A 10769-nucleotide genomic window follows, 5' to 3' on the forward strand; every position below is an offset into this window, starting at 1 on the left:
AGATCAGAGCTGATAAGCGTGCAGAGGGTGCGTGCTGTTGGAAGAATTCAAATCCTGTGGCTGCCGGTTTTAACTGGCTGGTGATTATCAGTTGGCAAAACAGCCTACAAATTGGTCCGCTTAAAAGCATAACATAGCACCTAATTTGCATCGGTTGAAGCAGATATGATTATGGATTATTGAGGATAAGGGGATAAGATTATTATTTTTTAAATGCAACACTGTAGGTGTCAAAGTATAGATAAGCTCTGTATTTTAAAACAATAGCAGTTGTTATCTAAGCACGGAGGGCATTGGAATAGAAGTCTTGGGGCTGGACATTGCATTCTGTTATGGCCTACATACTGATTGCTGACGTCTTTATTTTGGGCACCATGTTGAATTGACCAAGACAACACCTAGAGACCAGGGCCAGGTTTCCCAAAAGCATCTTAAGGCTAAATTCAGCTTATATCCATAGGATCCTTAAGGTGTTTTGGAGAAACGGGCCCTGGAGAACCACAGATATTGTTAACAGAAACGTCACAATATAACGTTTTTACAAGTTGTCCACAAACATCACAATAGAATAACGGTGTTTGACCATAGTCAAAACTTTACCTGCCTAACAGGTTTGCTATCAAATGTACTTTGCATGACGCTAAGGGTGACATACCGTCTCAATGCTCATTTGGGAGGTGGAACTCAGCAGAGCTGGATCTATTTTCAGTCTCCAGCAGTGTCCTACTGCTTTGGGGGAATGGGAGTCACAAGACCAGGGGAGAATGGGACATCTGGACCAGGCTTGCTACATCCTAAAAAGACGGAGGGGTCAACAGAGAGAGGTGATGCCATTATCATTAAGTGATAGCACATTTTTATCCATAGACAAAAGCTCAGCTCAAATTCAAGTCTGTATTATTGCCTGTTTGATGTCTAAAAGACATAATGCTGTACTTTTTTGTGTGAAATATGTCTATAGTGACATTAATGTCTGTGGCTGAACTATTCCCCCTCTCAGATTGGTGGTACACACAGTACAGACAGTTATCACATTACCTGGCCCTGCTCTGTTTTCTACTGACCATGGCCACACTCCTACAGACCTTTTACTGTGAGTTTTATTTGGTCATCATTTTGAATTGAACAGGTTCAAGGATCAGAAATAGGAGTCCACTGGTTTACATTGTTATTGAAGGTCAAGACTTCAGGTTTTAACCCTAACTTGACCATTTAATTATAATTGTCTCTCGATGCTACCTCATCCTCACATTGCCCTTTCACTGTTTTGTATCCATCGCAATGGGGTCGCGGGGGGGTGGGGGGGGGAGGGAATGATGCAGTGGTGCAGATCACCTTGGTCTTCCAATCCCAGTCCACCTTGCAGGAGGTCAGACTCAAAGATCTGACTCAGAAGCTGAACACCCTGAACCACTCCTACCTCCTCCTCTTCCACAAGTACCCAGCACTCAACCAGTACTGTCCCATCACCAACGGCAGCACCAATGGTGAGCAACACATGTTCATGGTTGATCAAACTCTTGCCGTGAAGCCATTAATTACGAAGAGTTTTGCATGAGTTTGGATAGTTCTGAGCTTTCAGCTGGGACATGGAGGATGGCCTCCTGGAAATACTCTCATCCAACGGCCTGTTTAATATATGGACAGGCAGACAAAAGAGATGATGAAGGATCACCAGGATCGACCTAAAATTCCAAAATGGCCAATAATGACAAGAGAAGTGCAAATTGGACACTATCACACTAGGCCTAGGCTCTTGGCCTGGCATCCTAATAACAGCATTGCTTTAGCTATTATCAGATCATATTGTAACACAGTATATAATCACCAGTTGATTGTTTTAAGAGTATTTCTATTGACGTATTTGGGAAATATTTGATTTATACAGGTGACGCTATAGACATGTAAAAACCTGTTACATAGGGGACCTGTTTCACCCCTGTTCACTTTTACCCCTATAGCATTGACTAACCTCTGGCGTAACCTTCCACCTGTTTCGCAGAACGTGAGTGCAGGCCGTGCCCACAGGGATGGGAGTCTTTTGGGGAGAGATGCTACCTCTACACCCATGACAGACTGGACTGGATTTCCAGTCAGTACCACTGCCTATCTGTAGGGGGCAACCTTGCCATGGTGAAGAGTGAGGAGGAGCAAGTATGACAGCCATGAACCCCATCACCCAGTGATATCGATACATATTAAGGTTTCTTTGGAGGAATGTATTGTAGCCTATTTCTCAATTCTGTAATATCAAATGTGGATCTCATTTGAATCAAGAGATTATTTAGGACCTACATCATGATAAATCAAAATCCTCACAGAAATCCTGTGCTTTGGCAGTAAATGGAGAACTGAGATTGACTGTGAATTACCTGGAACTATTGCCAATAAATAGGCTGCTCCGTCACTCAAAGCTGGGGGTATTCCTTTATTCAGTAGGCCTAATACAGACACAAACATAATCTAAGGTCAGTCGTTCATGTTTAGACATTCACTGTGCAATTCAGTACATTTGACCCCCTCGGTTAAAGTTAAGAATAGATTTAGGAGTTATACGAAAGCGTGTCTATTTGAGGCCTCCATCTGAGTGTTGCATTTCTCTCAGATTTTTCTGTGGAAGAGAGCCAAGGAGCTGAGCCAGGGAGACTCCTACTGGATCGGCCTGAGGAACGGTAACCCGGGCGGGGCCTGGCACTGGGTGGACGGATCCCCGGTGGAGAAGGGGTAACTTAGAATCTTAACTTAAAGTTACAGAAGACTTGCCTCTGAGGATAGTCTTGAGCTAAAAAAAAAAAAAGGTCCCGTAAATGGATATTGTCCAGAAATGACCTGAGTTTGGATCTCAATTCTATAGTTTGGCGCGGAGTCCTGAATCGAGATTACCTCAAATGAGGTCATGTAAAATACCATATGAGGATACTTACTGTATGAGGTCTCGTTGAAGAGATATTGGCCTAGTTAAGCTCATGAAGACAGCATATTTATTGCCATATGTCCATTTCATTTGATGAAATTCCATGTATGATGCATTACTGATGTATTACTGATGTATTACTGATGTATTACTGATGTATTACTCTGCATTGATGGTTATTTGACAAAGTAACCAAATGTATCTACAGTACATGGTCTTTTTTTTTAAAGCACAAACTGATGGTGTCTGTGTTACCTCTACAGGTTTTGGGACATATTTTGGGATCACGAGCCAGAGAAGGGAGACACCAGGGAACTGTGTGCCCGGCTGTCGCCAGGAGACAGCCACAGGGCCGGTTGGTACGCCACCATGTGCAAGAACAGCCTGAAGAGCATCTGTGAGAGGACCCACGGCACCCTGCAGTGACAGACACTATCTCAGAAGAGGAGAAAAAGGGGAAGGGAGAGGGTAGTCAGAGTCAGTGCAGTTTGGTTGCATTAAATATCTTTTAACTGTCTTTTGATGTATGGTATTGGTAATTATGCAATGTATGTACAACTGAAATACATAACGAAATACCTATGATTTGTCATTTTCTCTTGCTGGTGGATGTGGGGGTTTGCACATTGAAAATCAAGTCGCTGTAAAATTGCTAACCTACATCCATTTTTGGACTTTTAATTTAAGAATATAAACCCATTGATTCTCTAAGTATTCGCACCCCTTGACTTTTTCCAAATTTTGTTGTGTTTACAGCCCAAAATTCAAATGGATTGAAGCGTAGCTGTTTTTGGCACTGGAATATACACAATAATTTTACAAATTATTTAAAAATGGAAAGCGGAAATGTCTTCAGTCAATAAATATTCAACCCTTTTGTTATGACATGCCTAAATAACTTCAGGGATATAAAAGTGCTTAACAAGTCACATAATAAGTTGCATGAACTCACTCTGTGTGCAATAATACTGTTTAACATGATTTCTTTTGAAGGACTAAAGTATCTCATCTCTGTACCCCGCACTCTGTCCCTCAATCGAGCAGTGAATTTCAAACACAGAGTCAACCACAAAGACCAGGGAGGTTTTCGAAAGCCTTGCAAAAAAATAATAAAAGCAGACTGAATATCCCTTTGAGCATGGTGAAGTTATTAATTACACTTTGTATCAATACACCCAGTCACTACAGAGATACAGGCGTCCTTCCTAACTCAGTTGCCAGAGAGGAAGGAAACCGCTCAGGGATTTCACTATGAGGCCAATGGTGACTTTAAAACAGTTACAGAGTGTAATGGCTGTGATGGGAGAAAACTGAGGATGGCTCAACAACATTGTAGTTACTCCACAATACTAACCTTATTGACAAGAGTGAAAAGAATGAAGCCTGTGCAGAATAAAAAATATAACTAAACATGCATCCTGTTTGCAGCAAGGCACTAAAGTAATACTGCAAGAAATGTGGCAAAGCAATTAACTTTTTGTCCTGAATACAAAGTGTTATGTTTGGGGCAAATCTTTATTTTCAAGGATAGTGGTGGCTGCATCATGTTATGGGTATGCGTGTAATTGTTAAGGACTAGGGTGTTTTTCAGGATAAATAAACGTAATGGAGCTAAGCATCCTAGAGGAAAACCTGGTTCAGTCTGCTTTCCACCAGACACTGGGAGATTAATTCACCTTTCAGCAGGACAATAACCTAAAACACAAGGCCAAATCTACACTGGAGTTGCTTACCAAGAAAAGAGTTGTTACAGATTTGACTTAAATCTGTTGTCTAGTAATGATCAGAAACCAATTTGACAGAGCTTGAATATTTTTTTTAAGAATAATGTGCACATATTGTACAATCCAGGTAGAGACTTGCCCAGAAAGACTCAAAGCTGTAATTGCTGCCAAATGTGATTCTAACATGTATTGACTCAGGGGTGTCACTACTCATGTGAATGTTTATTTCTGTATTTCATTTTCAATACATTTGCAAACATTTCCAAAAAATATAATCACTTTGTCATTATGGGGTATTGGGTGAGAAAACAAATCTATTGAATCCATTTTGAATTCATGCTGTAACACAACATCGTTTTGAATAAGACAAGGGCTATGAATACTTTCTGGAGCCATTGTAACTTATGAATGCCTCATGAGCTCAACTACCCCATCAGAAGCCAAAATATAAGTTTGTTTTTTACTTAGAAACAAATTACAAACAAACACTGTAGGCCTATAGCCTCAAAACATAGCTAAAAGTTGAAAACTACAATTTTGATATTATTTTATTTAACCTTTAACCTTTTATTTTATTTAACCTTTCAACAGGGAGTCCCATTGAGACCAAGGTATCTTTCACAACGGAGCTCTGTATTTTACAATTTCACACATTTGACAAGATATCAATATAAAATACCTGAGACTACAGAAATACTAAACTACAGACACACTCAAGAAAAACAATCACCTTCTTCAACAAAGTCTTCGATCAACATTTTGAACTGCCTGAGAGGCACCAACGTGTCTAGCTTAAGGGAACTCTGAAGATCGTTCCATAAATGGGGTGCATAGAAACTAAAGGCTCTAGCAACACACTGAATTTCCAGAGGCAGCATCCCTGTGATCGGGAATGGTAACATGTACAGTTGAAGTTGGAAGTTTACACACACTTAGCTTGGAGTCATTAAAACTCATTTTTCAACCACTCCACAAATTTCTTGTGAACAAACTAAAGTTTTGGCAAGTCGGTTAGAACATCTACTCTGTGCATGACACAAGTCATTTTTCCAACAATTGTTTACAGACAGATTATTTCACTTATAATTCACTGTATCACAATTCCAGTGGGTCAGAAGTTTACATACACTAAGTTGACTGTGCCTTTAAACAGCTTGGAAAATTCCAGAAAATGATGTCATGGCTTTAGAAGCTTCTGATAGGCTAATTGACATCATTTGAGTCAATTGGAGGTGTACCTGTGCATGTATTTCAAGGCCTACCTTCAAACGTAGTGCCTCTTTGCTTGACATCAATGGGAAAATCAAAAGAAATCAGCCAAGACCTCAGAAAGAAATTGTAGAACTCCACAAGTCTGGTTCATCCTTGGGAGCAATTTCCAAACGTCTGAAGGTACCGCGTTCATCTGTACAAACAATAGTATACAAGTATAAACACCATGGGACCACACAGCCGTCATACCGCTCAGGAAGGAGACGCGTTCTGTCTCCTAGAGATGAACGTACTTTGGTGCGAAAAGTGCAAATCAATCCCAGAACAACAGCAAAGGACCTTGTGAAGATGCTGGAGGAAACAGGTACAAAAGTATCTATATCCACAGTAAAACGAGTCTTATATCGACATAACCTGAAAGGTCGCTTGGCAAGGAAGAAGCCACTGCTCCAAAACAGCCATAAAAAAAGCCAGACTATGGTTTGCATCTGCACATGGGGACAAAGATCGTACTTTTTGGAGAAATGTCCTCTGGTCTGATGAAACAAAAATAGAACTGTTTGGCCATAATGACCATCGTTTTGTTTGGAGGAAAAAGGGGGAGGCTTGCATGCCGAAGAACACCATCCCAACCGTGAAGCACGGGGATGGCAGCATCATGTTGTGGGGTGCATTGCTGCAGGAGGGACTGGTGCACTTCACAAAATAGATGGCATCATGGGGCGGGAAAATTACGTGGATATATTGAAGCAACATCTCAAGACATCAGTCAGGAAGTTAAAGCTTGGTCGCAAATGGGTCTTCCAAATGGACAATGACCCTAAGCATACTTCCAAAGTTGTGGCAAAATGGCTTAAGGACAACAAAGTCAAGGTTTTGGAGTGGCCATCACAAAGCCCTGACCTCAATCCTATAGAAAATTTGTGGGCAGAACTGAAAAAGCATGTGTGAGCAAGGAGGCCTAGAAACCTGACTCAGTTACACCACCTCTGTCAGGAGGAATGGGCCAAAATTCACCTAACTTACTGTGGGAAGCTTTTGGAAGGCTACCCGAAATGTTTGACCAAAGTTAAACAATTTAAAGGCAATGCTACCAAATACTAATTGAGTGTATGTAAACTTCTGACCCACTGGGAATGTGATGAAAGAAATAAAAGCTGAAATAAATCATTCTCTCTACTATTATTCTGACATTTCACATTCTTCAAATAAAGTGGTGATCCTAACTGACCTAAGACAGGGAATTTGTATATGGATTAAATGTCAGGAATTGTGAAAAACGGAGTTTAAATGTATTTGGCTGAGGTGTATGTAAACTTCCGACTTCAACTGTACCTCTATGGGTGCGTAAAGATGTCAGGTATTGTGGGAGTTTCCGACGCAATGTCAAAGAGACTCTAACGACTTACCGATAGAGCAAGTAGTGGTGAGTGCAAAACCTGTCACCCGTGATAAATCAAAGTGCACTATGGAAACACTGCCTTCATGTAAATGATGTCACCATAGTCTACAACAGGAAGAAATGTTTATTGCATTCTACTATTTAGTGATAGTCATTACCTATTTCTATAGAAGGGCATTTTTATCCTCAGTTTCTTAAAGTAACTGTCCAGTGTTTCGAGATTTCTATGAAATATGACTTATTATTAATTACAATACGAGTGAAATAGTTTATTACAAAAAAAATGGTCATTAAATGTGTTAAAAATCAGCTTTTCTATGTCGGAATTTGTGTGGGCATACACCAACAACAGAATGGTGTGGACATATAACATTTATTAAAAATATTCATGCGAGTTGACTGCTGATTAGCCATTGACATCATCCTCTATAAGGAGATAGCAAGCATTTTTAAAGCGTCTATTTGAGATAAAAGTTTGAGGTGGGGCCATCAATTTTATTTGGGTCTGGGTTAAAAGTGCAATTTTCACTAGACAGTTATTTTAGCTAACTTATCAATATGCTTTTTAAAAGACTACTCATGGTCTATCCACATGCCCAGATATTTGTAAGCAACAACACAATCAATGTGGGCATCCTCCAAAGTACATAAGCTTAAATCAATAACCTCATTTTTACAAGCTCTAGAAAACGACATATACTTAATTGTACATGCATAATGGATGGTCAGTCCTTGAATAATGGATGGTCAGTCCTTGCATCCATAGCTCTGTCTATCAATTTGAAAGGGCTAACATTTCTCCAGCCCCGTCCTTTATCCATTTACAAAAACAGTGGAGGGGTCAAGCCTTTGTTATTGTTTAAAATGCAGATTGCCCCTTTAACTTCTTAAACCAGAAAGCCCAAATCTGCTCAAACAATCCTAAAACAAAGCAGCTATTATCATCAGCTTTTCAGATACAAAATATACTTCTATTATTTCTCTGACTGAGGAAACAATAAAAGTTTCTGGCATTAGCTTGGTTTGAGATTCCATAAAAACATGCCCCTTCGATACAGCTACGACCTGAAGGGACTTTCTCATAGCAGGTTAGGAGAACTTAGGCAGCAGGTTAGGAGAATTAACGAAGCAGGTTAGGAGAATTAGGTTAAGGTTAGGAAAAGGGTTAGGAAAACTGCTCTCCTATCCTGCAACGGAAAGAAAAGTCACTTCTAGCCGTAGCTCGAGCGAAGTGATTGCAACCTGGTCTCAGAGGATTTCGTATGATTATGTATGTAAATCTGAGACATTCTATTTAGTATGGCATGTTAGGTTTCATATGGTATGTATTAATTTGTGGATGTCCATCACCCATTTCATATGATATGTTATGAATTACAAGGGTTAACTAAAAGGGTTAAGGTTAAGGTTAGCTTAAAGGTTTAAGGTTAGGGTAAGGGTTGATACGATGGAGTGATTATGGAAATTCGTTGAGATTTGTGTAAATCATTGTTTTGATTAGTATGAATGTTTTGCAGATTGAAATCAGTCAAAATGTCTGACGTAATCAAAGAGTAAATCAAGAACTACAGAACAGCTCCTTTTGATGCCCGATTCCCCATCACTAACCAGACCCAAAACTGCTTCCAGAACTACCTGGGTAATAACCACCACACTTTCTACCTTTGTTTGCCATTCAGCGCTGTACACAGAGTTGCTTAGGCTAGGCCTATATGGCTCCGGTGCTGTTCTCCTTTCAAACGATAGACCTTATTCAAACTGGATATTCAAAGACTTGTATACATCTCACGGGCATCTCATACGTTCACAGGCAAAGTTATTTTCTATGCTAAACCAATGTATGCTTAAATAAGGGTTTTTGAAGAATGAATCAACTTCGGCTAGGGTTGGTCGATTTGTTAATGATCTGTTCGGTTGAACGTGAGGAAAGTTCAGCCAAGTTTTGTTTTCCATAGACTTCTATAGACACTCGCGCTTCCCATCCCACTATCCTAGATTTCCAATCATCATGGACACGCTGCGAGGAAGGTCTGTAGCGTCGATTATCATCAAAACACCATGACATAGCTATCATTAAATTCAGTCAATAGTTACAATGATAATAGTCTCCATGTTTTCTTGTGTCAGGCCCACTCTGGGTGGTTGCCATTGCACTTGCTGAATTCAACTTGAGCTTTAACCAAAGCAGGTAAAGCTAGAGGTAGGTTCATGTCAATAGGTGACAGTTCATACAGTTCATACGAGTTGATAGGAACCTCTTTGGTTGGCCTTGTTTTTCTAAACCGACAACCTGCCAGGAAGTGGTCGCTGCTCCCACATCTGTAGCAGTGCTGGCAGTACTCCTCTGATCTGCTCTGATGACAGTGGAAGCACCTTCTCATACGGACACGGTTTGGGGTTGCATAGTATCGCTGTGGTGCATATCTCTGCTGGAACTGTGCTGTTTCTCTCACCCTTGGTTTGTATCTCGGCTGGGATACTTTACCTGTGGTTCATATCGCTGTTGATGTAACTGGACGGTTTCTCTCATCCGTCCTAGACCACGAGCTGGCCAGTGCTGCTGCGTGGGGCCTTGTGCTTTATAATGCGTTGTCGTGTTATCCTGTTCTCTGCTTGGTGGTGGGGGATATTGCTGCGGTATGAACACAGGTTGTTAAATGGGTTCTATGATTTGTGAGACTTCAGCACTCAAGTTCTTTAACACCATCATATCAGACCTCAGTTATTTTTTGTCCTAAGGTAGCAGCAATTGACAGAACCAACACTGTGGTCGTTGACTTCAAACAAATGACATGAATGTTTTAGAGACTTTCATGTTATCAGTCATTCAGTGAAGAATAGCATAGTCAGTCAAGCGTTTTCACACATTCACACGTGTAACCCCACTTCCCCTGTTATTTCACGAAAAAAAAAAAATGTATGAAATGTATGCATTGTAAGTCGCTCTGGATAAGAGCGTCTGCTAAATGACTAAAATGTAAATGTAAATGTTGATACGGGTAACTGTGGGAATGCTTTGTTAGGATTAGCCTAACTCTAGGCCTAACCCAAATGCTTAATGGGCTCCTGCTTTTGAGTATTTTTTTATCCTTTGTGATTCGCATTTTGGATTTATTTGGGCCATTCACAACATAATTTGCAGTGTGCACAGTATAAGGCCTCACCTTCCCTCTGTATTATGTAGCCTAGTACAATGTGAACACTTTAATTGTCAACAGACATTTTCAACTGTCACTGACCATAAAGAGCACTCATCTACTCAAAATGCTATTGACTACTGTTGTTCCCTACTAACTTGAATACTTGAAGTATCCTTGCATATAATCTGCAAAATACTGGCACTGTAAAGGCTAAATTAATGAAAATATCCCCTACATCTGTTCATATACATTTTGTTATTCCGCAATATGTCCCTTCCTCCGTCCAGACTTCCACAGATCTAACAAGGCTCTGTCAGACCAAGGCCAGGATGTTGCACCCTGTGAGTGGTACCAGAGAGTCTACAAGAGCCTGTGCC

The 10769-nt window shown here is 40.4% G+C and overlaps 1 protein-coding gene across 1 annotated transcript; it reads left to right on the plus strand.

The window, feature by feature from the left end:
* The first annotated feature begins 683 nt into the window (after positions 1-683).
* Positions 684-4027, plus strand: LOC106588286 (C-type lectin domain family 1 member A). The gene is made up of 5 exons (XM_082970286.1): positions 684-824; positions 1001-1093; positions 1323-1487; positions 2003-2724; positions 3178-4027. The coding sequence occupies exons 1-4, from the start codon at positions 740-742 to the stop codon at positions 2158-2160; spliced, it is 501 nt and encodes a 166-aa protein (XP_082826412.1). The 5' UTR covers positions 684-739; the 3' UTR covers positions 2161-2724; positions 3178-4027.
* The last annotated feature ends 6742 nt before the right edge of the window (positions 4028-10769 follow it).

This window comes from Salmo salar, chromosome 27 (genome assembly GCF_965601325.2).
Source record: "Salmo salar chromosome 27, fSalSal1, whole genome shotgun sequence".
NCBI classification, from domain to species: Eukaryota; Metazoa; Chordata; class Actinopteri; order Salmoniformes; family Salmonidae; genus Salmo; species Salmo salar.

Excerpts from the sequence above, each read along its gene's own strand:
- LOC106588286 (XM_082970286.1), top strand. The coding sequence starts at position 740 with ATGGGAGTCACAAGACCAGGGGAGAATGGGACATCTGGACCAGGCTTG. Across the intron at positions 1,094-1,322 it reads ACTCCTACAGACCTTTTACT|TGGTGCAGATCACCTTGGTC; the intron begins GTGAGTTTTATT and ends GGAATGATGCAG. Across the intron at positions 1,488-2,002 it reads CACCAACGGCAGCACCAATG|AACGTGAGTGCAGGCCGTGC; the intron begins GTGAGCAACACA and ends CCTGTTTCGCAG.